Source organism: Phocoena sinus, chromosome 10 (genome assembly GCF_008692025.1).
Source record: "Phocoena sinus isolate mPhoSin1 chromosome 10, mPhoSin1.pri, whole genome shotgun sequence".
Lineage (NCBI taxonomy): Eukaryota > Metazoa > Chordata > Mammalia > Artiodactyla > Phocoenidae > Phocoena > Phocoena sinus.
This window is the reverse complement of record NC_045772.1, coordinates 19,710,119-19,737,164: the sequence shown is the minus strand read 5'-3', so window position 1 is coordinate 19,737,164 and position 27,046 is coordinate 19,710,119. Positions and strand designations below refer to the sequence as shown.

At 35.3% G+C, this 27,046-nt stretch overlaps 1 protein-coding gene across 3 annotated transcripts in view; it reads left to right on the top strand.

Moving 5' to 3' along the window:
- The window catches only part of PARPBP (PARP1 binding protein), an 86,258-nt gene that overhangs the window by 46,527 nt on the left and 12,685 nt on the right, over nt 1-27,046 (top strand). For all 3 annotated transcript variants that reach the window (XM_032646439.1, XM_032646437.1, XM_032646438.1), the window contains exons 6-9: nt 577-731; nt 18,177-18,360; nt 21,346-21,524; nt 23,833-23,914. In XM_032646439.1, coding sequence (XP_032502330.1) covers nt 577-731; nt 18,177-18,360; nt 21,346-21,524; nt 23,833-23,914 — 600 coding nt within the window. The remainder of the gene's footprint in view (nt 1-576; nt 732-18,176; nt 18,361-21,345; nt 21,525-23,832; nt 23,915-27,046) is intronic.

Here is a 27,046-nt window from a genome sequence, read left to right as displayed (position 1 = left end):
GCTTGGAAGAGTTGAATTAATTGTTCAACTTTGAATAAATCAACACAATTGACACAGAAAAATCCCTTTGTTCCATATAACAATTCCAGTAGCCAGTCTATTTAAGAATATATTTATTTTTTATAGGATACCACTGTTTAATTCTTTATAGACAGTGATATACTCTTTTTTTATGGCCATGCTGTGCGGCTTGCGGGATCGTAGTACCCCGACCAGGGATCTAACCGGAGCCCCCTGCAGTGGAAGTGCAGAGTCCTGACCACTGGACCACCAGGGAATTCCCAACAATGATATACTCTTATGAACATATTCTTACGCCCTTAATTTGTCTCTAACTTGGCTCCTCAGTTTCAGTCTCCACCTGTGTTGCCATCACCCTTGCTGGCATGAATTCTACATAACAGTTGTTTCTTTGATTATTTGCTTCCGAATGAAAATGTGGCATGAGTTATAAAAAGCGCTTCTCTTTACCTGTGTACCTAGAAATATGTAAATGTGCCTAGCTTCATAAAATAAGGTGTAGTTTTAACTTACTAAATCATTAAACATAACCAAATTATTTGTTTTAATTCATAGGTGGCTACATCATTTATTAGAACAATAGAGCTTGGAGGGAAAGGATATGCACCATCACCATCTGATCCTTTAAGGACACATATAAAAGGATTGTCTAATTTTATTAATTTCATTGACAAATTAGATGAAATTCTTGGAGAAATACCAAATCCAAGGTATGACAAATGTGTGTTATTAGTCTGTCTTTAAAACTTCACAGAATCAGAGGTAGATTAAAAATTAAGAGCTATTGAAATGACCAAGCATCAGACTAAGCTAGGAAGAAGAAACAAAATATCTATATGAGGGAGGGATAAATTAGGAGTTTGGAATTAGCAGATACAAGCTACTATATATACAGTAGGTAAACAACAATGTCCTACTATAAAGCACAGGGAACTATATTCAATATCCTGTGATAAACTATAATAGGAAAGAATACACCAGAAATTAACATGACATTGTTAATCAACTATACTTCAATTAATAAAATATCTAGAAATAAATTATAATCACATGACCTTTCCCCTTAAATTTCTGCTTACCTGTCATTCTAAAATTTTTGCCAAAGTCAAATGGCATGTTCAAATTAAATTTGACTAGAGAAGAAGGCTTACCATTCATTTTTTTTCTGGAAGAAATAGATATTTGAGGATTGGAAATGACTGAATAGATAATTTCTTTAAACTTTTTATTTAGCAATAAAGGAAACTCATACCAAGAATGAGTCAGGAAATTGATGAAAATATGATGAATTTTATATTCCGTTTTCTGCTAGGTTTTTTCATTTTCTTTTTTTTTTTTACATCTTTATTGGAGTATAATTGCTTTACAATGGTGTGTTAGTTTCTGCTTTATAACAAAGTGAATCAGTTATACATACAAATATGTTCCCATATCTCTTCCCTCTTGCATCTCCCTCCCTCCCACCCTCCCTATCCCACACTTCCAGGCAGTCACAAAGCACTGAGCTGATCTCCCTGTGCTATGCGGCTGCTTCCCACTAGCTATCTACCTTACATTTGGTAGTGTATATATGTCCATGCCTCTCTCGCTTTGTCACAGCTTACGCTTCCCCCTCCCCATATCCTCAAGTCCATTCTCTAGTAGGTCTGTGTCTTTATTCCTGTCTTACCCCTAGGTTCTTCATGACATTTTTTTTCTTAGATTCCATATATATGTGTTAGCATACGGTATTTGTCTTTATCTTTCTGACTTGCTTCACTCTGTATGACAGACTCTAGGTCTATCCACCTCAGTACAAATAGCTCAATTTCGTTTTTTTTTATGGCGGAGTAATATTCCATTGTATATATGTGCCACATCTTCTTTATCCATTCATCTGATGATGGGCACATCTTCTTTATCCATTCAACTGATGATGGGTTGTTTCCATCTCCAGGCTATTGTAAATAGAGCTGCAGTGAACAATTTGGTACATGACTCTTTTTGAATTATGGTTTTCTCAGGGTATGTGCCCAGTAGTGGGATTGCTGGCTCATATGGTAGTTCTATTTGTAGTTTTTTAAGGAACCTCCATACAGTTCTCCACAGTGGCTGTATCAATTTACATTCCCACCAACAGTGCAAGAGGGTTCCCTTTTCTCCACACCTTTTCCAGCATTTATTGTTTCTAGATTTTTTGATGATGGCCATTCTGACTGGTGTGAGATGATATCTCATTGTAGTTTTGATTTGCATTTCTCTAATGATTAATGATGTTGAGCATTCTTTCATGTGTTTGTTGGCATTCTGTATATCTTCTTTGGAGAAATGTCTATTTCGGTCTTCTGCCCATTTTTGGATTGGGTTGTTTGTTTTTTTGTTATTGAGCTGCTTATAAATTTTAGAGATTAATCCTTTGTCAGTTGCTTCATTTGCAAATATTTTCTCCCATTCTGAGGGTTTTCTTTTGGTCTTGTTTATGGTTTCCTTTCCTGTGCAAAAGCTTTGAAGTTTCATTAGGTCCCCTTTGTTTATTTTTGTTTTAATTCCATTTCTCTAGGAGGTGGGTCAAAAAGGATCTTGCTGTGATTTATGTCATAGAGTGTTCTACCTATGTTTTCCTCTAATAGTTTGATAGTTTCTGGCCTTACATTTAGGTCTTTAATCCATTTTGAGCTTATTTTTGTGTATGGTGTTAGGGAGTGATCTAATCTCATACTTTTACATGTAGCTGTCAAGTTTTCCCAGCACCACTTATTGAAGAGGCTGTCCTTTCTCCACTGTACATTCCTGCCTCCTTTATCAAAGATAAGGTGACCATATGTGTGTGGGTTTATCTCTGGGCTTTCTATCCTGTTCCACTGATCTGTCTTTCTGTTTTTGTGCCAGTACCATACTGTCTTGATTACTGTAGCTTTGTAGTATAGTCTGAAGTCAGGGAGCCTGATTCCTCCAGCTCCATTTTTCGTTCTCAAGATTGCTTTGGCTCTTCGGGGTCTTTTGTGTTTCCATACAAATTGTGAAATTTTTTGTTCTAGTTCTGTGAAAAATACCAGTGGTAGTTTGATAGGGATTGCATTGAATCTGTAGATTGCTTTGGGTAGTAGAGTGATTTTCACAATGTTGATTCTTCCAATCCAAGAACATGGTTTATCTCTCCATCTATTTGTATCATCTTTAATTTCTTTCATCAGTGTCTTATAATTTTCTACATACAGGTCTTTTGTCTCCATAGGTAGGTTTATTCCTAGATAGTTTATTCTTTTTGTTGCAGTGGTAAATGGGAGTGTTTTCTTGATTTCACTTTCAGATTTTTCATCATTAGTGTATAGGAATGCCAGAGATTTCTGTGCATTAATTTTGCATCCTGCTACTTTACCAAATTCATTGATTAGCTCTAGTAGTTTTCTGGTAGCATCTTTAGGATTCTCTATGTATAGTATCATGTCATCTGCAAACAGTGACAGCTTTACTTCTTCTTTTTCAATTTAGATTCCTTTTATTTCCTTTTCTTCTCTGATTGCTGTGGCTAAAACTTCCAAAACTGTGTTGAATAAGAGTGGTGAGAGTGGGCAACCTTGTCTTGTTCCTGATCTTAGTGGAAATGCTTTCAGTTTTTCACCATTGAGGACGATGTTGGCTGTCGGTTTGTCATATATGGCCTTTATTATGTTGAGGAAATTTCCCTCTATGCCTACGTTCTGCAGGGTTTTTATCATAAATGGGTGTTGAATTTTGTCGAAAGCTTTTTCTGCATCTATTGAGATGATCATATGGTTTTTCTCCTTCAGTTTGTTAATATGGTTTATCACATTGATTGATTTGCGTATATTAAGGAATCCTTGCATTCCTTGAATAAACCCCACTTGATCATGGTGTATGATCCTTTTAATGTGCTGTTGGATTCTGTTTGCTAGTATTTTGTTGAGGATTTTTGCATCTATGTTCATTAGTGATATTGGCCTGTAGTTTTCTTTCTTTGTGACATCCTTGTCTGGTTTGGTATCAAGGTGATGGTGGCCTCGTAGGATGAGTTTGGGAGTGTTCCTCCCTCTGCTATATTTTGGAAGAGTTTGAGAAGGATAGGTGTTAGCTCTTCTGTAAACGTTGGATAGAATTCGCCTGCGAAGCCATCTGGTCCTGGGCTTTTGTTTGTTGGAAGATTTTTAATCACAGTTTCAATTTCAGTGCTTGTGATTGGTCTGTTCATATTTTCTATTTCTTCCTGATTCAGTCTTGGCAGGTTGTGCATTTCTAAGACTTTGTCCATTTCTTCCAGGTTGTCCATTTTATTGGCATAGAGTTGCTTGTAGTAATCTCTCATTTTCTTTTGTATTTCTGCAGTGTCAGTTGTTACTTCTCCTTTTTCATTTCTAATTCTATTGATTTGAGTCTTCTCCCTTTTTTTCTTGATGAGTCTGGCTAATGGTTTATCAATTTTGTTTATCTTCTCAAAGAACCAGCTTTTAGTTTTATTGATCTTTGCTATCGTTTCCTTCATTTCTTTTTCATTTATTTCTGATCTGATTTTTATGATTTCTTTCCTTCTGCTACCTTTGGGGTTTTTTTGTTCTTCTTTCTCTAATTGCTTTAAGTGCAAGGTTAAGTTGTTTATTCGAGATTTTCTTGTTTCTTAAGGTAGGATTTTATTGCTATAAACTTCCCTCTTAGAACTGCTTTTACTGCATCCCATAGATTTTGGGTCATCGTGTCTCCATTGTCATTTGTTTCTAGTTATTTTTTGATTTCCTCTTTGATTTCTTCAGTGATCACTTCGTTATTAAGTAGTGTATTGTTTATCCTCCATGTGTTTGTATTTTTTACAGATCTTTTCCTGTAATTGATATCTAGTCTCATAGCGTTGTGGTTGGAAAAGATACTTGATACAATTTCAATTTTCTTAAATTTATCAAGGCTTGATTTGTGACCCAAGATATGATCTATCCTGGAGAACGTTCCATGAGCACTTGAGAAAAATGTGTATTCTGTTGTTTTTGGATGGAATGTCCTATAAATATCAATTAAGTCCATCTTGTTTAATGTATCATTTAAAGCTTGTGTTTCCTTATTTATTTTCATTTTGGATGATCTGGCCATTGGTGAGAGTGGGTATTAAAGTCCCCTACTATGAATGTGTTACTGTCGATTTTCCCTTTTATGGCTGTTAGTATTTGTCTTATGTATTGAGGTGCTGCTATGTTGGGTGCATAAATATTTACAATTGTTATATCTTCTTCTTGGATTGATCCCTTGATTATTATGTCGTATCCTTCTATGTCTCTTGTAATAGTCTTTATTTTAAAGTCTATTTTGTCTGATATGAGAATTGCTACTGCAGATTTCTTTTGGTTTCCATTTGCATGAAATATCTTTTTCCATCCCCTTACTTTCAGTCTGTATGTGTCTCTAGGTCTGAAGTGGGTCTCTTGTAGACAGCAAATATATGGGTCTTGGTTTTGTATGCATTCAGCCAATCTGTGTCTTTTGGTGGGAGCATTTAGTCCATTTACATTTAAGGTAATTACCAATATGTATATTCCTATTCCCATTTTCTTAATTGTTTTGGGTTCGTTATTGTAGGTCTTTTCCTTCTCTTGTGTTTCTTGCCTAGAGAAGGTCCTTTAGCATTTGTTGTAAAGCTGGTTTTGTGGTGGTCAACTCTCTCAGCTTTTGCTTGTTTGTAAAGGTTTTAATTACTCCATCAAATCTGAATGAGATTCTTGCTGGGTAGAGGAATCTTGGTTGCAGGTTTTTCTCCTTCATCACTTTAAATGTCCTGCCAGTCCCTTCTGGCTTGCAGAGTTACTGCTGAAAGATCAACTGTTAACCTTATGGGGATTCCCTTGTGCGTTATTTGTTGTTTTTCCCTTACTCCTTTTAATATGTTTTCTTTGTATTTAATTTTTGACAGTGTTATTAATATGTGTCTTGGCGTATTTCTCCTTGGATTTATCCTGTATGGGACTCTGTGCTTCCTGGACTTGATTATCTATTTCCTTTCCCATATTAAGGAAGTTTTTAACTCTAATCTCTTCAAATATTTTCTCAGTCCCTTTCTTTTTCTCTTCTTCTTCTGGAACCCCTATAATTTGAATGTTGGTGCGTTTAATGTTGTTCCAGAGGTCTCTGAGACTGTCGTTAGTTCTTTTCATTCTTTTTTTCTTGATTGTGCTCTGCAGTAGTTATTTCCACTATTTTATCTTCCAGGTCACTTATCCGTTCTTCTGCCTCAGTTATTCTACTGTTGATCCCATCTAGAGTATTTTTAATTTCATTTATTGTGTTGTTCATCGTTGTTTGTTTCATCTTTAGTTCTTGTAGGTCCTTGTTAAATGTTTCTTGCATTTTGTCTATTCTATTTCCAAGATTTTAGATCATGTTTACTATCATTATTCTGAATTCTTTTTCAGGTAGACTGCCTATTTCCTCTTCATTTGTTAGGTCTGGTGGGTTTTTATCTTGCTCCTTCATCTGCTGTGTGTTTTTCTGTCTTCTTATTTTCCTTATCTTACTGTGTTTGGGGTCTCCTTTTTGCAGGCTGTAGGTTCGTAGTTCCTGTTGTGTTTGGTGTCTGTCATTTTCTTATGCATAAGTTTTTGATTTGTTTTTAAATGATACTGGAATTAAGAGGTGTTTTTAATCAGATAGACTCTTATTTATAATATTGGTATATTTTATGGTGAGTTAATTTTAGATTAATTTGTGGGGGGCAGAAATGGGTTGTATATGCTAGCAATCATGAGAGATCATTGTCAGTTTGATGGGTATGCCATAGCATAGTACTAATAAAAATAGCTGGTATTTATTGAACACTTACTATGTATCAGACATTACACTGAACTCTTTATGGGGATTATCATTTGATCATTAAAAAAAAACCTTACATTGTAGTTGCTAGATAAATACTCAGTTTAGAGAGGAAGAAACTGAAGCACTGGTGTAACTTACCTTAGTCACATTGTTATTAAGTAGCAGAGTTAGGATCTGAATTCACTTCTGACCCAGGGACCCATTCTCTTAATCGCTATATGTTACTCTACGAAACATCTTTCCATTTTAAGATTCCAAGAAGAATTTTTTTCAGGATTTTATTCTGAATTGTTTCCTTCTGTCTTCTTATATGGATATCTATTACAATGAAGTGAATTTGGAAGAGGGTTTGAATATGACTTATATTCAATATCAGTGACATCTGAATTTCTAAATAATATATTGGCCAGCCATTTCTTCTGAGATAGCAATATAATTAATTTTAAAGAATACTATATTTTTGGCAAAGCAAAATAGATATATTTTGTTGAAGTCAAATGGTACTATAGACTTACAGTAATAAAATCCTCAGAGGAATTGACTTTTAATATTTTTATGTGTGTTTATTTCCCTATTTACCTCATTTAAATGAAATTTTTATACAGCTATTTTTAAAATTTTTATTGAACTATAGTTGATTTACAATATCATGTTAGTTTCAGGTATACAGCATAGTGTTTCAGTATTTTTGCAGTTTATATTCCATTATAGGTTATTATAAGTTATTGGGTATAATTTCCTGTGCTATACAGTAAATCCTTGTTGCCTATCTATTTTATGTATAGTAGTTTGTATCTATTAATCCTGTACTCCTAATTTATCCCTCCCCCCTCTCCCCTTTGGTAACCATAAACTAGTTTTCTATGTCTGTGAGTCTGTTTCTGTTTTGTATATATGTGTATTTGTCTTTATTTTTTTAGATTCCACATATGAGTGATATCATTTAGTATTTGTCTTTCTCTGTCTGACTTACTTCACTAAGCATAATATTCTCTATGTCTATCCACAGTGTTACAAATGGCAATATTTCATTCTTACCTGTTGGATTAAGCGCTAGGGTTGCTTCCATGTCTTGGCTATTGTAAATAGTGCTTCTCTGAATATTAGGGTGCATATATCTTTCCGAATTAGTGTTTTCATTTTTTCCAGATATATACCCAGGAGTAGAATTGCCAGATCATATGGTAGCTCTATTTTTAGTTTTTTAAGGAACCTCCATACTGTCTTCCATGGTGGCTGTACCAGTTTACATTCCCAGCAGCAGTGTTTGAGATTCCCTTATCACCACATCCTCTCCAACACTTGTTATTTGTAGACTTTTTGATGATAGCCATTCTGACAGGTGTGCGGTGATACCTTATTGTGGTTTTGATTTGCATTTCTCTAATAATTAGCGATGTTGAGCATCTTTTCATGTGCCTGTTAGCCATCTGTATGTCTTGTCTGGAAAAATGTCTATTCAGGTCTAGTGCCCAATTTTTGATTAGTTGATTTGTTTTTTGATACTGAGTTATATGAGCTGTCTGTTTCTTGGATATTAAGCCCTTGTTGGTCTATGCAGCTAATTTTGAGTTTCAATTTTAGGCATTATTTATTAACTTCCTACCATGGAAGATGAGGATTTGCCACCCACTCACCAACCTCCCAATACTCCTCTTTTCCTCTCCCCCTCCTACCACACACACAGACACATACACACACTTCTCTTCTTCTCTCCTTCTAATATAGTTATACCACAGTATCAGGTTAAATCATATTTTAGAGTTTATATTATTATAACTCAGTAATTATTACCTACAGCTAAGCTGTATTATATACTGTTATTATACTTCCTTTCTTGTATACATTTTTGGTTTTTTCTGGAGTCAATGATTATCTACTTTTTTCTCTTGCTTTGCTTCTTATATATTTATTATCAATTCTTTATCGTTTGCCAATGAAAGTATACAATTTCTTCTTTTTTATTAGGTCATCTATCAGTTCTTATTTTTGCCCTTGAAGACATTCCTTCTCTAGAGTCATCTATCTTCTTCATTCAGTTTGTATACTTTTGCTTGCTAGGCCTGTTTCAGAGTGTCAGCCATGAAGCTTCATCACCTTGTGAATTTTCTTTGCCTCTGCCTTGTTTCCAGGATTCCATGACTTTATTTTTAATTGGTTAAACCCCTTATTTTGCTCAAGTATCTTCCTGAGAAAAAGTAAGTGGGAGATATATATCATTATTCTCACATTTGATTGTATGTGATCTTATGCTTCATTTATTTCTCCAAGGTTATTTAATTTATGTGATCATTTTTCATCTGCTTCCTGGATAGTCATTGTTTTATCTAGTTGAATGTTTTTCTTTTTGCTTCTGTTGCCCTCTTTCATGTTCCTAAAATGTCGGGTGATTCTGGACTGTTGTTTCATATTTAGGAATGAGACCCTATAAGGATGATTAGCAACTCTATACAGTGGACTTCATTATAGCATAGTAGCCACTTGGCTCTTTTATTGGGAATTCTCCAAATGTGAATAATTGCAGGTCTTTTCTTTGGAACTTACCCCAAAATTTCCACAATGGCATCCTTTAGTCTCTTTCTGAAAGCAGTAAGTCTGGCTAGCAATATTCTGGGATTTGAGGGAGGGTAGGTTGATGCTGAGCCACCCAGTTCAATATGTAGACTTTTGCTCAGTCCCTCTGTTTTCAGTCATTGGTACCTATAGGTCTGGAGCCTCTCTGGCTTAGTTTCTTCAGCGTAATCCTGCTTTCCATGCTGAGGTGACAGAAGTGCACTAGCCTGATTGCTCAGAATAAGAGAGGAGATTCAGGGGTCTAAGTGTTCCTCACATAGACTGTCAACCAGCTTTCTTATTTGCAATGACACCTTCACCATAGCCTTCAGTATTGACTTCAGTTTCTGAGATTACTTCTTATTGGTGTATCTTTTAGCAGTTAACTTAGGTTGTAGCTTTCTGTGTTCTGGGTAGTCAGTTATCACCTTTCCATCTGCTCTTCGTCTTTCTGTACTTTCATGATATGTCTCTGCTCTCGACTGTTGTCTCCTCTCCCATTCTGTTTTTCTTTATGGATTTAAAACATTTTCCTTTTTGTCACTTTAGTGGCACTTTAGGAGGGAACAGATATAAGTGCATATATTCAATCCAATGTAATTTGTTACAATTGCATTCCTTTTTGGAGGAATTTCTAGTTGGGGTAAGTTAACAGGGTAAAAGTACATCCATACATACACTTTTGTACAAAAGGGTAGAAGTACGTTTTAGAGGCACCTAAGGTAAACTTCAGTTCTTCAATTTAGCAGCCATCTATTTTGAATATCCTGTTTGGTCATAATGAGCAATTAATCTGTGTTCTAGGGACGATACTGAAGAAGTGGGTGTTTAAATAGTCCATCTGAGCAATCTCTATTTTCTTCTGTAAGGTGATTTTTGCATATGTTAAGTATATATGCATTTCATGGTTATAAATAGTAAAGTTATCAAAAACTTAAAACATGTATTCTATTTATGTAATAATGGAAAGATGTACAGAGGAAAGGACAGTTGACTTAGTTTGTGGGAGCCGGGGATAAGAGTGTCAGGAGTATTTACCTGTATGTTTGTTAATGGTTGAGCTTAAGGATGAACTTGAAGGAGTTAACCAGACATGGAGAATGGTGGTGAAATGAAGTCCAGATGGGGAGAAGGGAGGATATTTCCTATAGTATGGGTAACCTACTGGGACAATGTTTCATTGGTTATTCATTTTGTCTCATAATTTCAACTTCTACTAGTCCTTTAGCCACAGTCTATAAAGATTATAAGAAAAAACAACAAATCATCTTCTGTTTTTGTCAGTTCATTCCTTTTATAGCTCAAATTCTTGAAAAAATACTGTCTTTTATTCCACTTCCCAATTTCTAATGATTTAAAATATCTTGAATATGTCTCATGAGGCTGTAAACTCTATGAGGGCTTTATTGATTTTCTTCACTAATATTCCCTAGCCCTAGCACAGGTTCTGGCACAGAGTAGGCACTCAATACTTATTTACTTGTCTGTGTTTAACTGACTCACACTTATTCACTTTTCCACTCTACTGAAGCTGTTTTGCGAAAGATCTTCTTATGATCTTCTAGTTGGCATAGCCTCTGGTCTCTTTGAGTCCTGAAGTTTGATCATTTTCTCTTTTAGAGCTCTTTTCCCCATAACTTCTGAGATTTTGTTTTCTTATTTTCTACTTAGCTCTCTGACTGCATATATGCAAATTCTAAATCCATATTTCAGTGAAATCCAAACTCTTTCCTGAGCTTCCAAAATATATCTTTATGTACCTATAGGTTGTTACGTCAAATGAAACTCAAACTTAGCATCTCCCAAACTAAATCTTCATCTTTCCCTGCGTACCTGCTTGATGGGTACCTCCTCCCAAAGTACCCAGCTTGATGAAGCCTTTCTGCCTCCAGCTGCCCAAGCAGAAATTTGGAACATATCTTTTTATTATTATTATTTTAGTACATCTTTATTGGAGTATAATTTCTTCACAGTACTGTGTTAGTTTCTGTTGTACAACAAAATGAATCAGCCATATGCATACCTATATCCCCGTATCCCCTCCCTCTTGAACCTCCCTCCCATCCTCCATATCCCACCTCTCTAGGTTGTCGCAAAGCACTGAATTGATCTCCCTGTGCTATGCGGCTGCTTCCCACTAGCTATCTGTTTTACATTTGGTAGTGTATATATGTCCATGCCACTCTCTCACTTCGTCCCAGCTTACCCTTCCCCCTCTCCATGTCCTCAAGTCCATTCTCCCTTTCTCTGTCCCTTCATTCACTAAGATCCATCAATTCTTCTTACTTAACATTTTTGATATTCTTTATCTCTATTCCTGTAGCTACTATCTCATTTCCATTTTTTATGGAAAGTCTGTTTTCAGACTTTCATCCTTTCTTGCCTGGACTTTTTTTACTTATCTCCAAGTTGTTCATTCTGCCTCCAGTCTTGAGTTGCCCCATCCTTTTGTGCTCACTGCTGTCAGTGGTCTTTTCAAAACTTTAGATGTTACCGCCATAATTAAAACCCTTCAATGATTCCATATTAGGTACAGGATACAAATCCAGAAACCTCAGTATGGTGTACAAATTCTATACTCTCTACCTCCTGATTGTATCTCACCCTGGCCTCTGTCCCTCAACCTTAAAACTCAGAGATAAAAATGTATTTAACCCTTGTAGCTGAGTGTAAGTTTGTACTAATTGTCTTATAATAGGGTGGTGGTGGTGGTAGGGAAGGGAAACAATAATCTTTGAGTCCAAGGAATGGTGGGGAATAGACAGACAGGGGAGGAATCCAAATCACATTTACCTCTCTGCTGCCAGCTTTTCATCAGACCATCTTAGCTATAGTATGGCTGCATTTCTACACTTTGCCAGTAGGTGCCACCATAAAATACATACTGTACTTTCACCTGAAAAACATTTTAAATTAGGAGTTTCAGGTTACATAAATTAGTTAGTACCCTGTTGTTCAAATGTTTAAAATTCTGTATTTCAATTTTATTACATAACAACTTTTTAGTACACACCTGCATTATATTTATTGGACTAAATATTATGCATTTATAGAATGTTAAGTCTAGCTGAAATTATCCAGTCCAGAATCCTAGTGTTACATTTTTCATTTTAAAATATTTCAGAATCATTTTTGATACATTTCATGTAGTACCTTTAATCACATTTAATTTTTAAAGATACAATTTATTTAGCAAATAGTTATCAAATTCTTAAAGATGGTAGGGAAAAGACAAGTCATTCTATATAGTAAAGATAGTCAATAATTCATTAAAATATTACCCACTATTTGTATTATTGCTTATTGTTCTCTTTCAGTCACTGTGTTTTGATTCAGTCTTGGGGATTTAATTGTGTTTTTCCTCACTAACTTCATTTTTCTGTTTCTGCCCCAGAGTTTTAATGTGATGCATTTAGCAGTCAGGAACTTTGGTTAACCTCTTTCTCACCTAAATTCTTCTATTAATGTTTATCCAGAGTAGTCATATCTTCTGGGATGCTTTCCTGAAGACCTCCTTGTTCTCCTACCTCCCTACTTAAATCCCCTCTATACCTTTGTTATCTCATTGTATCAACTGATCAATCGTGACCTCTTAAAAAGAAATCTTTTATTCATTTTGTATCCCCAGTGCCTATGACAAATGTCCTGGCATCATTTGGATTAAAACTTCAGGAGTTTCTAGGTTCTAGAGGCAAGAATTTGAATTATGCTATGTTGCTGAGCAGGTATTTGAGGAGCTAATGTTGGCTCTTATAGTGAACATATAGCAATAGACTAGTCATAGCACTGGTGTTTGCCGTATTTTGCTAAGGGTCAAAATGCTGAGCTTGGCAAGCAACTCAAATACAAATCTTATGAATTTTTCCTAAATACAGTTCATTCAGGGGATTATATCATCTTTAAAATTTAGAATATTTGTTCTTGTAGAAGGAATGGGAAAAGAGGGCAAATGTGACTTTTACCTTTAATAGTACTGAAAGCTTTTTTTTTTCTTTTTTGTTCTTATAACTGATACTGTGACACTTTCATATTTGATTATCCTTCTGAATCTTTTCCAAAACTCTTCCATTAGAGATTACTTCCCAGAAAAATCACATAGTGTTAACTATGTTTTCATTTTGGCTACATTTCATCCAATTATTTTCTGTGTTTTTAAATGAAAATTAAGAAAAAGCCAGTTGGAAAAGAGTGCCTGTTTACATAAAATAATTCTTAAGAGTCCGTTCAGACTTCTGATTACAGATCGCAGGCTAGGTCCCTTGATTGACCCTTCCATCGAAAATAATTAATACTGCTGGACGACATATTTATAAAGTACTTAAATGCATTGATGAGTAGGTGAATGTAATGAAAATAGGCCAAAAACTGGGGGAAGGAAGAAAGTCAGAGAGGGAAGTCAAGAAGGGAAGCCAACTTTTATTTTGAAAGAACTTGCTGAATTTGATGATCTGGAGGGTCTGTTCTTATAGTCACTAAAGTCTGAGGGAGCAGGGGACAAAGCCCAGGGACTGCCCAAGGTGAGGTGTCTGTTGGGACATACCCAACCTGTAGGGATACTACCCTTTCAGCATAAAATGAACTAAGAATGAGAGCTTTAACTTAATATAGGGTTTCTATGAAAGCCTACTTGGTAAAATGTTTTAGCACATTATTTAAGATTTAGAACAAGACAAGAGTTCCTGTTCTCATTTCTTTTCAGCGTAATATTGGATGTCCAATTCAGTGTTGTAAGGCAAGAAAAAGAAATATGAGATGTAACAATTGAGAAGGAAGAAATAAAACTCTATTTAGTGATAATATGATTGTGTATGTAGAAAACTCCAAGAATCTAAAGGCAAATTATTAAAATTAATGGTAGAGTTTAACAGTGTTGCTGGGCACAGATCAATTTAAAAAAGCAATTGTATTTCTACGTCATAACCAAATAAAAAATGTTTTTTTAAAAAACTTCAAAAATATAAAATACATAGAATAAATCTAATAAAAGCCATACTAGCTCCCTTCCCCCTTGGAAGGTTCAGACTCAGTGTGGAAATCTCTCTCCCACTTAGGGTTTGCGTCCTGATCATATTGCTACTAGAGATTTTTGTCCTCAGGAAAACCCCCATTCATCCTGCTTACCACTCACAGCTTTCAACTTTCCATTCCAGCTTTTGTCACTTTTTTAGGGAAGAAATTAGGTGGTACTTGAAGATTTCCCCCGATTCTTACCAAGCTTAGGGGAATGTTCCCCTAGAGTAACTAGTCTGCCATAGTGTAAGTTGAAACTCTCTGAGTGCATTTCTACTGCAAATAATAATATGAAAAATAGTAAAATGTATGTCTTTTAATCTTACAAGTAAAAACTTCACACTCTTATGTGTGATAGCGGTCATTTATTCAATAGTGGTATCAGTTATTTCTTCTGTGTGCCAAGTTAGTATGATGATTAGTAAAGTATGGTTCCTTTCTCAGGGAGCTAATTTTTTCATGAAATGTTTCCCAAGCTTGTCTAGTCATAAGAATCTCCTGTGATATCTTCAAAAGAAATGCAGCTATTTAGTATCCTTGTCTGGAGATTGTGATTCAGTAAGATGGGATCTGGAGCTGATATTTTATTTTATTTTCTAATTTTTACTTATTTTTTATTTTTAAAGAATCAGGCCCTTTTTATTATATGTGCTCTGACCAGACTCTAACAAAGGGCTGTTTGGCCGTGATCCACATCAAGCTCAGCAGATGACATATAGGTGAGCCCCTAACCCCTAAGAAGGACAGCAGTGCACTGAAATTAGCACATCATTGAGTGGGTTCTTTGTATCAGCAGAGACTAATCTACTAGTCTCCCTTTCAGATATTAACCAGTTACATTGTTAGTATTTGCATTACAGCTCCTATATTTTAGACTCATTTATTAGTGAGGGGACCTCCTTTTTCTCTGGCTTCACGTGTCCATGTGGAGGAACTTCCTCCAGAAAACACTACATTTCTCTGTCTACCTTTCATTCATTCTTCCCGACTCATAACTGGTAAGATTATAAGAACTGGGTATGGTTCCCTCAGCCTCTTTCTCCCTTTTAGAGCCGGCCTGCCCTCCAGGTGGAGGTGTACTCACTGGAGCTGACATTTTAAACAAATGCTGAGTATGATTCTGATGATCAGGCAAATTTGGGAGATACTGATGTAATGCACTCTCTGCAGTTTTCTTCTAACTTTCCTTCTCTATTTGGACAAGCTATTTGTATGTGAACGGTCATGTTTCCAGTGTCGTTAGGGAACCTAGCTTCTTTCCTAAAACATAAAGCCTGGCAATAAGGCAGTGAGGATGAGCACTATTCATAATTTCCTTTATGCTACTGTAAAAGTCACAGAGAGGTTAAATAGCATATTCAAGGTAGAAAGTGAGGGAGCTGTGATGTGTGCTTAGGTTGTCTGACTCCATAGCCAGACCACACCACCTTCTCATTAGACACTGTGCAGCCTTTCCAGGGATACCTCTAGGGATGAAGATCTCTTAACTTCAAAAAAGAGCCCTCTTTTATTGTTGGACACCTTTAATGTCTTCCTTGTAATGGACCAAAATCCTTCCTCCTTGTAACATTGATTTTAGGTCAGCCTTCTAGAGCAGAACTGCAACCCAAATTCATTGAGGTTCAGGCTCAGTATAAAGAAACAATTGATTTCATGTTTGCAAAAATACTTGTCTGTTGGCCATAATTGGTCCAGTCTCTGGTTTCCTTTAGATTAGTATTAACTAGTTTAATTTCCTCTTCCATATAATAACCCTTCTCATGTTAGAGTGCAATATCATGTATTTAAGGTCAGTCTCCTTCCTTACCACCTTCTTCCTAGCCGAGAACAAACACTGTGTGTTCTTGGACAAGCTATTAAACCTTTTTGAGACTCAATTTTTTCATCTGTAATAATACTTATTGAATTGGTTTAAAGATTAAGTTATGTAACCTTATCATTAGTGTACAGGAATGCTAGAGATTTCTGTGCATTAATTTTGTATACTGCTACTTAACCAAATTCATTGCTAAGACAGTCTCTTCAGTAAGTGGTGCTGGGAAAACTGGACAGCTACATGTAAAAGAATGAAATTAGAACACTCCCTAACACCATACACAAAAATAAACTCAAAAAGGATTAAAGACCTAAATGTAAGGCCAGACACTATAAAACTCTTAGAGGAAAACATAGACAGAACACTCTATGATATAAATCACAGCAAGATCCTTTTTGACCCAACTCCTAGAGGAATGGAAATAAAAACAAAAATAAACAAATGGAACCTAATGAAACTTAAAAGCTTTTGCACAGCAAAGGAAACCATAAACAAGATGAAAAGACAACCCTCAGAATGGGAGAAAATATTTGCAAATGAAGCAACTGACAAAGGATTAATCTCTAAAATTTACAAGCAGCTCATGCAGCTCAATATCAAAAAAACAAACAAAGCAGTCCAAAAATGGGCAGAAGACCTAAATAGACATTTCTCCAAAGAAGACATACAGATTGCCAACAAACACATGAAAGGATGCTCCACATCACTACTCATTAGAGAAACGCAAATCAAATCTACAATGAGGTATCACCTCACACCAGTCAGAATGGCCATCATCAAAAAATCTACAAATAAATGCTGGAGACGGTGTGGAGAAAAGGGAACCCTCTTGCACTGTTGGTGGGAATGTAAATTGATACAGCCGCTATGGAGAACAGTATGGAGGTTCCTTAAAAAACTAAAGATAGAGCTACCATATGACCCAGCAATCCCACTACTGGGCATATACCCTGAGAAAACCATAATTCAAAAAGATACATGCATCCCAATGTTCATTGCAGCTCTATTTACAATAGCCAGGACATGGAAGCAACCTAAGTGTCTATCGACAGATGAATGGATAAAGAAGAAGTGGCACATATATACAATGGAATATTACTCAGCCATAAAAAGAAACAAAATTGAGTTATTTGTAGTGAGGTGGATGGACCTAGAGTCTGTCATACAGAGTGAAGCAAGTCAGAAAGAGAAAAAAAAAATGCCTTATGCTAACACATATATATGGAATCCAAAAAAAAAAAAAAAGGTTCGGAAGAACCTAGGGGCAGGACAGGAATAAAGACGCAGACGTAGAGAATGGACTTGAGGACACGGGGACGGGGAAGGGTAAGCTGGGACAAAGTGGGAGAGTGGCATGGACATATACACACTACCAAATGTAAAATCGATAGCTAGTGGGAAGCAGCCGCATAGCACAGGGAGATGAGCTCGGTGCTTTGTGACCACCTAGAAGGGTGGGATAGGGAGGTTGGGAGATGCAAGAGGGAAGAGATATGGGGATATATGTATATGTATAGCTGATTCACTTTGCTATAAAGCAGAAACTAATACACCATTTTAAAGTAATTATACTCCAATAAAGATGTTAAAAAAAAAGATTAAGTTATGTAGGATTTTAGGTTTTTAATGAGAGGTGGCTAGTGTTATCTTCGTTGTACCTAAAGGTATGTATTTTAAGTATATTGCATGTATATAACTGCATCTGAATCTTTTATCATATATCATATATAACTAAATTATTTCCCCTAGCTTTTAAATCAAGGAAGAAGTAACTTACCTTACTGAAATAACTTGCTTTTAGAAAAACTTTTAAATTTTGTTTCTAATGGTTCTCATCCTTTTCTTAAATATGTTACTGTTTGATTTCTAAGATTAAAGCCATATTCTTTGAAAAGTGTTGATTAACTCTGAGAATTATATTTTCAAGCTTATAAGCATATTGACATTTCTCATACTATTATAAAAGTGATCTTATTTCTATTTTCAGTATTGCAGGGGGTCAGATACTCTCAGTGATAAAGATGCAGCTGATTAAAGGCCAGAACAGCAGGGATCCTTTTTATAAAGCAATAGAGGAAGTTGCTCAAGATTTGGATTTGAGGATTAAAAGTATTATCAATTCTCAACAAGGAGACTTAGCTCTTAGTACCACTGACATCAGTCCTGCACGGGTAATGAGGTTTTTATTTTTCATTATCCTTCTGTACAAAACATTATATCTTCTACTTGCTGTAGAAATGGTTTACAATTGCTACTTAAGTCAGAAGAATGTGTTTCCTCTGTTATAAGATGTTGAAAATATAAGTTTCTCAATAGATTATGCAGGATTATGTTCGACTTGGGTAAATCATAATCTCTATGGGCCAAATTGTCTGTTTGTTAAAGAAGCACATTGGATAGTCTTCAGTATCCCTTGTAGCACTAGAAATTTATAATTCTTGATGGATATTAAGGTATTTTGTCATATTTTTCAATAATTATTTTTCTAAAACAATTATTTTCCCATTTAATCAGGTATAAAATAAGAGTCTGGTGTCTCTGGTTATGACCCCAGTACTAGGCACTCCACAGAACAACAGCAGAAATAGTTTCTACTCAGCAGTTTATTTTTCTTTTATAGAATTTTTCTATTTCCATGATCTCTTATTTACTACCTCCATTGCCAGATTACTGCAGACATTAGGAATTTTTCCTATGCTTAGTAATTGTTTAATTATATATTCCAGAAAATTTACCTCTTTCTTGTTTTTCTTACATAGATAGTCTGACATTATAAGGTATTAAAACTATAGTTTTATAGGAGAAATTGACTACCATGTCTTTAGTTCTAGAACAGAATTTTGGAGTACGTGTTATAGTAATTCATTTGTTGCAGTTTAATTGTTCGGGTAACAAAATCCCCTTTTTATTAGGTATAATTGTGATAGCCCGTGTACGAAGAAAGACTTTTGCTTAATTTTTATGATTCACTTATTTTTCTGCAGCCCTCGGTCACTATTTTTAGCTATTTTCTATAACAATGCGTGTTTTTAGTTTAACTTGAAGGCGGGACGTGGGGGAGATTCTGAGTTATTTCCCCACATATTTCATGTGTGTTAACACTTCCTATGACAGCTTGGCTCAAATGACAACCAGGTTTTATTATAAGTATAAATCAGGAACTGTCACAGCTCAGATAATTAAGAGCGCCCAATCTCTCCCATTTCCTGTCACAAGAAATAAAGATGCAGACAACCTGGTTCTTAATTTTATGTTTTCAACTAAATTAGACATCTTTGAAAAATACGAATCAGTAATTCTCAATGAAGTTAGTATTAAACAGTATGGACTTCTCGGGTACTAATGAAAAATATATGTCAAGCACTAGATTGTGATAGGCAATTTGTTAAAATTCTGGTGTAGCTATACATTACAGTTCACTTGGCAGCCTGAGTCAGCCAAGTAGAGAAAGGAGGCCAAGACCATGTTGATGAAACCTGAGGAAAGTGGTACAACTATAATAGATGTCCTCAAAAGGGTGACTCTGATATTTAAGCACAATGTCCAACAACCCTATGGGTTAGGCACTATCATCATCCCTATTTTACCAATGATTTAACTGAAGCACAGTGAGGTTAAGCAACTTTCCCAGAGGTATACAGCACATACAACTGGTTAGTTGGTATGAACCCAGCCAGAAATGCCATCAGAGTTTGTTCTTACGTGTGTCTATGTGTAATATTATCTTATCATATATTTTCCCTATTCTTCTATCTAGTTACTAAGTTTTTCCAGCTCTTCCCTTTTAATCTGCTTTTTCTTTATCTCCACAGCTACTATTTTAGTTCATTGCTACTACCTTCTTCATTTCTGAGCTGGACTATTACAGTCTCTTAATTTGTGGTCCTGTCTCCAGATTTAATAACAGTCTTACCCTGGAATATAAATATTTTACACATTTCCATCGTTGCTGTCATTTTTCTAAAATGTAAATAGTATCATTTTATTTCCTTGCTTAATAAAGGAAGAGATTTTATCCTTGTAACAGATTGACTTATAACTTCTTTGTCTGATATACAATGCTTTCCCAGGCTCATCTCACATGACTCCCTGTCTGTTACCCTGATCTTCAGCCATTTCATGCCATGTAGTCTCTGAAAATACCATGTTCTCTCTTACCTTTTGTGTCTCCTCTATGAAGCCATCCTTGATCCCAGGGTAAATTGATCATGACCTTTGGGTGTGCTCCCACTGCACAATTTATACATTCTCTTCGAAATAGCACTTAGGGGACTTCCCTGGTAGCGCAATGGTTAAGAATCCGCCTGCCAATGCAGGGGACACGAGTTCGATCCCTGGTCCGCAAAGATCCCACATGCCGCGGAGCAACTAAGCCTGTGTGCCACAACTACTGAAGCCGGCACGCCTAGAGCCGGTGCTCCACAACAAGAGAAGCCTGCGCACTCCAACGAAGAGTAGCCCCCACTTGCTGTAACTAGAGAAAGCCCACACACAGCAACGAACACCCAATGCAGCCAAAAATAAATAAATAAATAAAATTTAAAAAAAGGAAATAACACTTAGCACTCTGTAATGCCATTATTGGTTACTTATTTATTTTATAAAAGAGCCTACGGGTTCCTTGAGACACTAGTTTTTACCTTTGTAGCCTTAGCTTCAAATGCAATTCTTGGGACTTAGTATGTGCTTATGGGTGATTACTGAATGAATGAAGGTCAACTAGTTTTTTTATTTTTGCATTTGAGTAGATCTTTACAGCCATCTGTGGGGTTGGTATTCAGATCACCAGAATCTCACTTCTGGTATAAGAGAGAAAAAATATCGGTATACAAAGAAGTTAAGTCACGAGGCTGAGATCACATAGATTGTAGCTAAACTTTCTGACTTATAAAGACTAATGTTATTTTGACCAAAATCTAATGTCTTCCTTTGATGATACTATTTTCTATATTTTTTGTGCTTCTGGAAGTTCATAAGATTGATTTTATTATGGCTTGAGGGATAAATATTCACATGCTGTAGAGCCACTTCTCGTGGCTGATTTTTTTATAGCTTAATAGAAGAGGAAGAACAATAGCACATGAAATGGAAAAGAGTGGCTGATTGACCCAGCTGGGGTGATTGTTACATTTATTTGAAACTGTTTCCTGTTCTAGCCAAAATCTCATGCCATAAACCATGGCACTGCATACTGTGGCAGAGATACTGTGAAAACTTTACTAGTTCTTTTGGATGAAGAAGCAGCCAGTGCTCCTACCAAAAACAAAGCAGAGCTTTTATATGATGATGAAAACACAATTCATCATAATGGAACTTCTATTCTTACACTTTTTAGGTAAGTAATGTGGAAGTTATATGTATGTGAATATTAACTTAAGTCTATAAAGGAAATTTTTGAAAAAAACACCTCATTTGTTATAAAAGAAATACATGCTATGGTTAGGAAGCTTGGGAACTACAGAAAAGTATGAAGAGAAAATATAAAAGTTAGTTAAAGGGAGATTGAACATTTGAATGTGAGGGAGTTATATAGAAAAGTATTTTGTGAGAGTATGACTGGTGTTTTTTGTTTTTGTGTTCTTGTTTTTTGCTGTGGAAATATTTGCATAGATATTTGTGTCAAAAACTTTGCTAAATGCTTTCACTTATATCAGCCCTCACAGCAGTGTCTCCCCAATTTATAAGTGAAGAGTTAGAGACTTGAGAGAGATAGCAAGCAATTTGTCTAAGTTGGCAAGCAGCAAAGGTGTCTTTCTCCAGAACCTGAGGTCTCTGCTCCAAAGATTGTGCTATTTTGCTTGAGAATAGGAGAGTTGGTATACACCAGACTTACACTGGAATTGACATTTACTTGTTCTTCATCGCATTATGGAGAAAATACTAAATTACTCTTGGTATTCTGTGCAAGACATTGATACTCACCAGTTTTAACAGCAATTCGGTCAAACACTGAGTTGGTGGTATTTTTAATTAATGAACATTCATTTATAGAAACATTTAAAATTTTAGAATAGCGGTTTAAAATTGTATTATTACATTGTGGAGGATTTTAAAAAAATTGTCCTGTTTGATCTTTTCTATTTTCTGCTTGAGCCACTTTCTAGAAATCTGATTTTAGTCTAAAATTGTTCATATCTATCTATGATTGCTTTACCTTCTCTCTCTCTCTCTCTCCTGTGCTTCACTATCTTTTCTCTTTAAAGAGAAACTTTATAATGCTCTATCATTCAGTGTTGTCTTCTAATTCCTTTGCAATGAAAATTTATTTTATCAATGATTTACTTATACCCTGTGTTGGAATCCCAGAAAAGAGTATAAAGAAAATGAACCTTTGTTTTTTTCCTCCTGTCAACTTACTTCTGTTTAACAAAGTTTGCTTTTAGGTAGAAATATAAATGATTTAGATTTTCTCTTAGATTGAATTCTGTCATTTTCTTAGAGAAAGTTATTTTGTGTTTGTAGGATTTTCTAAATAAAATTAATCCCCACATACATTTTAAAGAGGTATTTTTCTATACTCAATTATGTGGCCAAACACGTTTATAGTTACCTTAGCATTTTCAGTTGTCATTGTGCAGACAAGTACCAGTCCATGGTAAAGTATATATTTCTTTTTTTTAAAGTATATTTTTAATGGTCTGCATTGAAATGATAAAATTAAGGACAATGTATATGAATGTAAGTCAATGTAGGGTTATAAACTAGTCTTTCTTAGAATAGATTATCCTTTATTCTTTTTATAAAAAATAAATTTATTTAATTAATTTATTTTTGACTGCATTGGGTCTTCGTTGCTGCGCACGGGCTTTCTCTAGTTGTGGCAAGCGGGGCCTACTCTTTGTTGCGGTGCATGGGCTTCTCATTGCGGTGGCTTCTCTTGTTTCAGAGCATGGGCTCTAGGCACACGGGCTTCAGTAGTTGTGGCACACAGGCTCAGTAGTTGTGGCTCGCAGGCTCTAGAGTGCAGGCTCAGTAGTTGTGGCGCACGGGCTTAGCTGTTCCCCAGCATGTGGGATCTTCCTGGACCAGGGCTGGAACCCATGTCACCTGCATTGGCAGGCGGATTCTTAACCACTGCGCCACCAGGGGAGCCCCCTTTGTTCTTATGTAATGGTCTTTTGACACAAAGGGGTTATGACTCTGGCTCTATTAAGCTAAAAAGGAATTTACTGAGGAATCCATGTTTGGCTCCAAATTGCCAGTGTCTCCTTCTCTATCATGTCTTCTCTGACCCTCCTATTTCTAAACTATGCTTTTCTCTTTTGAATTTTCCTGCCATGGCATCTGTCCTTTTTTATTTTGAATTTTAGTTATGTGGATATCTTATTTCCCTTCCTTAGATCAAGATGCCTGAATTCAGAGCCAGTGAATGAATGAACTTTCTATTCTTCACAACATTGTATACAGTGCCTTACATATAGTAGAAGCTCAAATATTTAGTGGCTGAATTAATTAATTAAGCAAATTATTAGTATTTAGAACTCTCAGAATAGAAATATGCACACTTTTAAATAGTATTGTAAACAACTAGGTTCAGTTGTTCAGAATAAACTTTTATTCTCTAACTGCTTTTGGATAGCGGAGAGGTGTAAACTAGTTTAAAAGCTACTTTGGTTTATAAACTTTTGCTTTCTTTGAACTAGATCTCCCACACAAGTGAATAATTCATCGATGAAACCCCTAAGGGAACGTATCCATATGTCAGTGCAAGAGAAAACAATTAAGGTACAATTTAATATACTGTCATGAAAATGATAAAAATCGGTTTACTTTTAGAAGAATAAATATATAAAGCTGAGCTGGGTATTATAAACATACATTATACATGGAACAATAGGGATTAAATGGAAAATAAGTTATGACAGTTGACACACAGAAACTTTCCTTTTAATACAATCTTGGCTAATCTGTCTCTGGTTTATTCAATACCTTGGACCTAAAAGAAGGAAATGAATAAGCACCTGCTATGGTAAGTGTTCAATAAATATGTGTTCAGTGAATGAGGGGGAAAATAAAGAGGAGATGGTTTTCTCATTTACATTTCTAATATCTTCAACTGAATCTTGAGAGTCCATATAATTTCAGTTTTGTTCCCATCTGAAGACATAATGGCAGAATATAATTGATTTTGGATTGAGACAAGGAGAACATTTCACATTGTTCATTGACTAGAGCTATTCTTTATATTTTCACTTGGTTTGAACTGAGTATCCCAGTTCTCATTTGAAACATTTGTGCCTATAAGTAGTCAGTAACATGTTTTTAGGCACTTAAATTTTTCTTGGTCTTATTTTTCAAAAAAGAAGCTTGGGGCTTCCCTGGTGGCGCAGTGGTTGGGAGTCCGCCTGCCGATGTGGAGGACGTGGGTTCGTGCCCCGGTCTGGGAGGATCCCACGTGCCGCGGAGCGGCTGGGCCCGTGAGCCGTGGCCGCTGGGCCTGCGCGTCGGGAGCCTGTGCTCCACAACGGGAGAGGCCACGGCAGTGAGAGGCCCGCGTAACACAAAAAAAAAAAAAAAAAAAAAAAAAAAAAAAAGCTTGCTTTTAACTCATTGATTTATTCAGCATACATTTATTGGGTATCTGCTATGTGCCAGACACTGTTCTATGGTTGGGAATTAATTCATTTGTTCAACAAAATTTTCATGTAAAATTTACAATTATCCTTAAATTATCAAATAATTATTCATCTTTTGATATAACTTTGAGAACTCTAATTTGTTCTTTATATTCCCATTTGGAAAGTTAGTCCCAATTAGCAAAGCCTTTAGTTATCTGTTTCTTCTACATACCCCAAATCCATTTAGTTTATTTAGATTAATAAGTCTTATCTTCCTATTGGTTATTAGTAGCTGTTAGTAGTTAACATCTATGGAATACATCATTGATTTTTATATAATTTTTCTGTGAAAAAACTTGTCAATTCTTTGTTATATTAACCTAAGTACTTGTAGTCGAGGTGTAAGATTTTTGAAAAAAAACATCTATCCTTTGGACTTGATTAGAAACGGAAATGTAACAAATTCTTTATTTTTTCCCTGCTATGGCTACTGACAAACTTTAATATTTTCATTTAAAAATCATTGGGAGATGCAAGAGGAAGGGGATATGGGGATATATGTATACATATAGCTGATTTACTTTGTTATACAGCAGAAACTAACACAACATTGTAAAGCAATTATACTCCAATAAAGATGTTAAAAAAAAATTCAAGTAATACCATATCAAGATACCAAGTAGATATCTGTAAACTACTTAGAAAATTGTCTGGAACCTAATAGATTAACGATAAAAGTTATCTTCCTATGAAATCTTCTATATGTAATAAATTCAAGTAAAAAGTAAAAAAATAAAGATCATTGGGATATTTTGTTAAACTAAGTAAATCAAAATGAAAAGATCTGTCTGAATAATGAGAAGGTGTTTTTAGAAATTGGTAAGAGTCAACTAATTACTGTAAAATTTATGAACCAATTTGTAAAGTTTTGGGAGGTAGAAGAGACGGTATCTGATCCAGTCTCATTTATAGATGAGGAGATCAAAATCCTTGAGAAAGCACCTTATCCAAGATATCATAACTACCAGGAAATATTTTATGCCATTGTGCAAAGCCATGGATAAATACTAATAAGACTATAATTACATTGCTTCTGTTACTTAATAGTGGAGCTGGCTTACTCCACGTAGCTCTGAAACTAAATGGCAATAGAGAAAGGAAGGAATTGGTGTTTTTGGTTATATTTTATAGTACAGTACTCTTTATGAAAGCAAAGTGTGAAAATAATTGGTTTAGCCAGGTATACAGCTGAACCATGGCCAGATCGAGTACTTGCTGGAATAACAAAAAATGCTGCTAATATTTAGTACTAAGTAACTATGGGAAAGTAGTTTAACAGCTTGTTACCTTATTATCCTGTTACTTTTTCTCTTTTGGCATTTAATTCTCTTTTTTATCATGGAAAGGATATATGATCTACACTTGAAAAACTGTCTTGGAAAGACAAAGGTAGATACTGTTAGAGAACTTAGAATTTTGATGTTGTAGATCATACTTGATTGTGAAATATCCATGTCATTATTATTTGGGGCAAATTAACTTTTCTTGGATTTTCATTTCCTTGTTCATAAATAGAAATAGGCACTCCTGATCCCCAAATCCTATGAAACCACTTTGGAAAGTGTTCATTAACTCATTTGAAATGCTCAAGTTTTATTTTCTACTGTAGCTTATTTGGAAAATTGTCTATGATGGTCAAATAAATTCCCCTGGGAAGGAAATTAGAAGGTTCTTCCTGAACCTTCATGGGTTTGGTAGGAGCCTTTAGAGAATGCTTTCTTCCCATTCTTACCCCAGTTTCCAAGCGATTTATACAAGTACCTTCATACCTTTTTATTATAAGATCTTTCCAGGAGACAATTACCTTCTTAAGTCCCTGTAAATTAATTAGTTTTATTCCTTCCAGCTTGATTTAGCCATATTTTGCTTTTCAGACACAACTGAAAAGTTGTATATACATATCTTTTTCCTTATTCTGAGTCTAGTGTTTTCCTCCGTATTATATGTATGTCCGAATAATCATCACCGTTAACTAACTTAATAACTTGTCAGTGGATCAGAAAAATGCTAGATCTTTAAAAGTTGACATAGTTGGGACAGTGAAAATTAGGACATAGGTAGTTGGAAAAAATAGACTGGCTCTAACTCTGGTACCTATTATAAGCAGCCAGGCAGTACAATGCTCATGGTGTTGGAAAATTAGACATCCATGTTTAACCTTTAGGGTATTCCAAAACTGAGTATATCCATATAAAATGGTATATTGAGTTCAATTAGAATTTCTTTCCCCTAATACTTA